General features: G+C 44.4%; 1 protein-coding gene across 1 annotated transcript; it reads left to right on the forward strand.

The window, feature by feature from the left end:
- The first annotated feature begins 554 nt into the window (after positions 1-554).
- Positions 555-1,490, forward strand: LOC138674658 (olfactory receptor 1E16-like). The gene has a single exon (XM_069762472.1). It carries the CDS (start codon positions 555-557, stop codon positions 1,488-1,490), a length of 936 nt encoding a protein of 311 aa, XP_069618573.1.
- The last annotated feature ends 4,304 nt before the right edge of the window (positions 1,491-5,794 follow it).

Consider the following 5,794-nt stretch of genomic DNA (forward strand, 5'->3'; position numbering starts at 1 on the left):
TTTAATTAATAAAGAATGCATTGATTTAAGAAGATTAGTAATTGATTATTATTAAATCAATGTAATTATTATTATTAGTTAAATATTGGTAAATTATCTAAAGCTAATATTTTTCTGAAATATCATGCTATATGAATTAGGAAGTTTTCACACAGCCTGTTCTTTTTATAATTTTTATTATATTAAAATATTTTTTTTTCACTTAAAAAAAAGTGCATCATAAAATAAGGAAAATGTGCAAAAAAAAACCCCCCCACTTCACTACAACGTTGGGTAGACACTAGAGAGAGCTTTCATAAAGCCAAAGTTGAAAAATATCGGGAAACCATTGGTTAGTATATTTGAGTTCTAAAAGTAATAAATGTGAAGAATATGATATAAATATAATTTATAAAAATTAAACAATATAACAATATTTATTTAAATATAATCAATTATTAAAACTGTTAAAATTGTTCAATTTTGTACAAGCTTTAACATAAATCATTTTTTTTTGCAGATAACAATACGATTTAGGAGTCTTATTCCATCTAGGTTGTTTTGGGCCACCAATGATGGATGTGTGTCCAAACATTACAGCAGCTCATTTCCAAATATCAGCTTTTTCTACATCAGAAACGGGACGATCATTCATTTTTATTGTTGTTCTACTAATATATCTTATATCTGTAACAGGAAACTTAATAATCATAATTGTTATCTGTGTAGTACACCAGCTACATACACCGATGTATTTCTTCCTAAGTAATCTATCCATGGCCGATGTCATATATGTTTCTAGCACACTTCCAAAATTTTTGTCGATACTTGAAACACAAGATAACCGATTGTCTTTTCCTGGCTGCATTACTCAGGTGTACTTTTTTTTAACTGCTGGTTTCTGTGATATTTTAATTCTTACTTTCATGTCTTATGATCGCTATGTTGCCATCTGTATTCCCCTGAGGTATTCTGTGATCATGAATAGGACAATGTACGTGTCAATGGCCACATTCTCCTGGATGATGTCATCTATGAACTCAATAATGTATTCATGTCTTGTCTCCACCTTATCTTTTTGTTCTTCTCATACACTTGACCATTTCTTCTGTGACCTGAATGCTTTATATGCAATTACCACTAGTGACACTAGAAGCAGAGAAATAATTATGATAATTGAGGATATATTATTTGCCTGTGTACCGTTTTCCCTTACTGTCACCTCTTATATTTTTATTATATCCACCATATTAAAGATACGTTCCACTGCGGGACGTTTTAAAGCTTTTTCCAGCTGTACCTCTCACCTAACTACAGTAATATTATTTTATGGACCAATGCTTTTCTTGTATTCTAAGCCAAAATCTATTGATTCAAAGGAACAAGATCAAATTCTTTCATTGCTCTATGTGGCAATTGTTCCAATGTTAAACCCATTTGTTTACACTTTAAGGAACCAAGAATTTTTGGCAGCATTAAGATGCATGGCTAGATTTAGGACAAGTATTTGAAAAATATTATAAAATATATACATGTACATATGGCCAGTATTGGTTGTGTCTGTCTATTATTATATTATAATAATATTTTTTCATCCTAATTGCGATAATCTAATCTGTTTTCTAATATTGTAAATACAGAGATGTTATTTGGTGCGTTCGCAGCCCAGGGTTCACCGTGCAGGAGAGAACCTGCTGCTGCCAAATGGCGGCCCTATATGGCGGTAGAAGCGAACTCTGTTACTTCACAGAGTTGCCTAAAGAAAGCACTGTGTCCTGTTAAACTCACAGGAGTACACAGCAACTGCCGAGCACATAGCAGTTTGTGGTTACGCAATCAAAGAGGCAATCATACAATCTCCTCACCAGAGGAGCCGGTATTCTAGGGGCTTATTTCAGCCGGGGCCCTAAATCCATACACACAATCTCCTCACCGGAGGTGCTGGTATCCTAGGGGCTTATTTCAGACGGGTCCCTGAACACATATACACGTAACCACACTGGCGCAAAGCACATCACTTAGATTTGATACTAGCACATGGCCGTGCAGCCATGCAAACCTTTTATAGCTGCAACAAGTACAGGACCTTCCTAGAAGGACCAATGAGAGTCTGCACAGAGCCTGAGCAACTTCAGGACCTTCCTGGAGAACCAATGAGTTTTGCTGCAGTATCTAAGCATGTGACCCTTGATTTCCAATGAGAGATCTTACCCTGGGCATGCTCAGAAGGGGAAAAGCAGGACTTAGTCCCAAAAGCGTCTGCTCACCGCTAGGCGGATGCGCTTTCACACAACTCCACCGGAGCTGCCCTATGGGAACTCGGCTCTTTCTCCTCTCCTCTACCTCTTTGGCATAAGTGAGGTTTTGATAAAGACCCGCTGGGGTCGAAACGTTACCCGAATTGAATAGTCCGCCACCCATTTACCTCCTAAAAAAGCACCTGGTGATGTTTATTGTATATGTTAATAAAGAAACTACACAGTTTGCTGAACTTTCAACCATTTGAGTGCAGCTGATTTTTCCTATACTTGGACTATTTTGTTCATGCCTGCACCAACCCAGCGACAGTGTGCACATCTTTTTTCTGGATTTGCTCACCGCTGCGCAGCACTGGCTTCAATGGCAGAAGCTGGAAAAGCAGCAGTAACCCTTTGCACAGAGTGAGACCAAGCAAGACGCTGGGACTGACGTCTCCGCTGAGCAGGCTCCACCGCGGAAGGAGAAGAATGGGAGACCGCAGCGGAGATGGCCCGAGATTCCCCCTGTGCAGAGGCAGGAACTCGACCCCTAACATTACCCCCCTCCAAGGGCCCCACTCCTTGGACCACGCTACGCTCGAAGGCAGCAATGAGCTGCGGAGCCTGAATATACTCAGCAGGCTCCCAGGACCTGTCCTCAGGACCATAACCCTTCCAGTCCACCAAATAAAATTTTTTGCCCCATACCACCTTGCACCCCAAAATAGCATTCACCTCGTAATCGTCTGTAGACGAACCCGATGTCCCGGCAGATGACTCGGAGAATTGGGACATGTATACGAGCTTCAAGAGGGACACATGAAATGTGTCGGTGATACTTAGGCGTGGCTGAAGGGCCAGACGGTAGACCACTGGGACAACCTGTTCGAGGACCTTGAAAGGGCCCAAGTAGCGAGGTGCAAACTTAGTGGACTCAACTCGCAGCCTGATTTTACGGGCGGAGAGCCACACTAAGTCACCAGGAGCAAAGGTCAGAGTGAGGCATCGATGTACATCGGTGGAGGACCTCATTCTCTCCTTGGAGGCCTGAGTGGCATCCTGAGTGCAGTCCCAAATATCCCATGCCTCCACAGCCCAGTCTGCCACCCTGGAGTCGGCGGAAGACACGGGCATAGGCACAGGTACCCGCGGATGCTGACCATAGTTAAGGAGAAATGGGGTTTGTCCAGTGTAGTCAGCTACGGCGTTGTTCAGTGTAAACTCCACCCACAATAGCGAGGATGCCCAGTCATCCTGCCTGGTTGAGACAAAATGGCGCAGATATGTGACCATGGTCTGGTTGGCCCTCTCTACCAACCCATTTGTCTCGGGATGATATGCGGAAGAGAGATTCAACTCAATGCTGAGAAGACAACAAAGCTCTCTCCCTAACCGAGACGCAAACTGGGGACCCCGGTCACTGACAATTTTGTCCGGCATACCGTGTAGGCGGAAGATGTGTTTTATGAGCAACGCTGCCAAGGCCCGTGCAGAAGGTAGCCATGGAAGCAGCACCAAATGCACCATTTTAGAAAAATGATCGGTGATAACTAGTGTTGAGCATGCCGATACCGCAAGTATTGGGTATCGGCTGATATTTGCGGTATCGGAATTCCGAGTTCTGATATTTTCAGTATATCGGATACCAGAATCGGAAGTTCCCATAAATCAAAGTGTCAGAATTCAGCCAATGAGGAATGCTTAGAAGTGTGGGCACATCCTGTTCTGCATGGTAGGCATGTAACTACTGGCATGGCTGTGATAGGCTGCTAAAATGATGTCATGATGCACTATAAAAGTCGCCGCCGCCATTTTGGGCTCACTCTGCTGTGAATTCAGTTAGGGACAGGATGCTGTGCTCTGACTGAGGGCCAGTTTAGAGATAGCGATTTGCTTCATTGTGCTTTACCCAGGCTAATTTAGCAACCGCTGTGTGAGAACCTTGTTTTTGCCTTGCAGCGCTGTTCACAGCTGTCTGCATGGTCTCTGTGTGTGTGAGTGCAGCTCACTCTGCAGTCTGTCCGCAGCCATCACTGGCTGTAGTCAGCTCAGGGTGCGTCACTGCCTCATACTGTTCAATCCATTGTCCTTTCTTGCAATTAGTGGAGCCTGCTGCACATTTTTTCAAATATTTCCTATTAGTGGCTTTCCATCCGTATCCTGCTAGATTGTGGAAAAACACAATGTAGGATTACATAGAGGAGCTTTTTTGGGCCTTGCAGCGCCGTTTACGGCTGTCTGCATGGTCTCTGTGTGAGTGCACATCGCTCTGTAGTCTGTCCGCAGCCACAGACGGTTGTAGTCAGCTCAGGGCGCGTAAGCTGCCTCATACCGTTCCATTGTCTGTTTCTCAATTAGTGCAGCCTGCTGCACATTTATTCAAATTTATCCTATTAGTGGCTTTCCCTCCGTATCCTGCTAGATTGTGGAAAAATACTATATAGGATTACATAGAGGAGCTTGTTTTGGCCTTGCAGCGCCGTTCACGGCTGTCTGCACGGTCTGTGTGTGAGTGCATCTCACTCTGTAGTCAGTTCTGCAAAAAAAATAATAATAAAGTTCACCAAACACACCACTTTACAGTTGTGTAGGCCACATTAGCTCATATTACAGTCTAGTCCACACTTTAGAAAATTAGTGTTTCTTATACCTGTTAGGAGCTGTTCAGGAATAAGCACACTAAGCCATTAGTACTTTTCTGCTTATCTTTATCAGTCAACCAAGATGAAGAAGGCAGGCACCGGTGACTCATCATCACCCAGTTTCAGCAGGGAACAGTCCTTCATGTGCAGCTTTGTAGGAGATCGCCGTACACCGCTGCTGTGTGAAGAACAAATTGAAGCCGTTGTCGGATGGATGGCAGCTAGCGCATCAACTTCAATTAGTGCCACATCCTCTCAGGCACAGCGTACTGGAGAGCACCCATCTGTCTCTTCACCACCTGCCAAATTGCCCAGGTAGTCAGAGAGCCCAGGACAGGAGCCATCTCTACTTCTGTTCTCTGAATCTCTTGGCTTGGAAACAGGGGGCCAGCCAAGCAGCATTGGAGAAATGGAAGAAGAGGCAGTATGCAGTGATGCCCAACAGCTTTGTCTCTCTGACTCTGAAGAGGCGGGTGGGCCAGTGCCTCCAGTCACCACACCACAGTACGCATCTGATGACGAGACTCAGGTGCCACTTTCTGGTGCGTACTGTGCTGCCGAGACTACCCAGGAGAAGCAGTTGGTGGCATAGGGTAGTGTAGATGATGAGGTCCTTGACCTATCATGGCGTGAGGTACAGGAAGGTGGTGGGAGCAGCTCTGAGGAAGAGATTCCCCAAACGGCCCAAAGAGGGAGAGGGAGGGGGAAGACTGCGGTGCCTGTAGCCTTCACTTCGGCACCCGTTCGGAGCATGGCTCTTCCAAAAGCCAAAATGGGCGCTCCCAAGACGTGCAGTGCCTAGTTTTTGACACAGTTGCAGATGACATTTGCTTAGTCAAATGCAAGGTGTGTCATCAGAAAGTCAAAAGAGGGAAAAGTGTCAGCAACCTCAATACCACAAATATGTGGAAACATGTGTTAGGAGTCGAGTTTCCT

Source organism: Ranitomeya imitator, chromosome 4 (genome assembly GCF_032444005.1).
Source record: "Ranitomeya imitator isolate aRanImi1 chromosome 4, aRanImi1.pri, whole genome shotgun sequence".
NCBI lineage: Eukaryota > Metazoa > Chordata > Amphibia > Anura > Dendrobatidae > Ranitomeya > Ranitomeya imitator.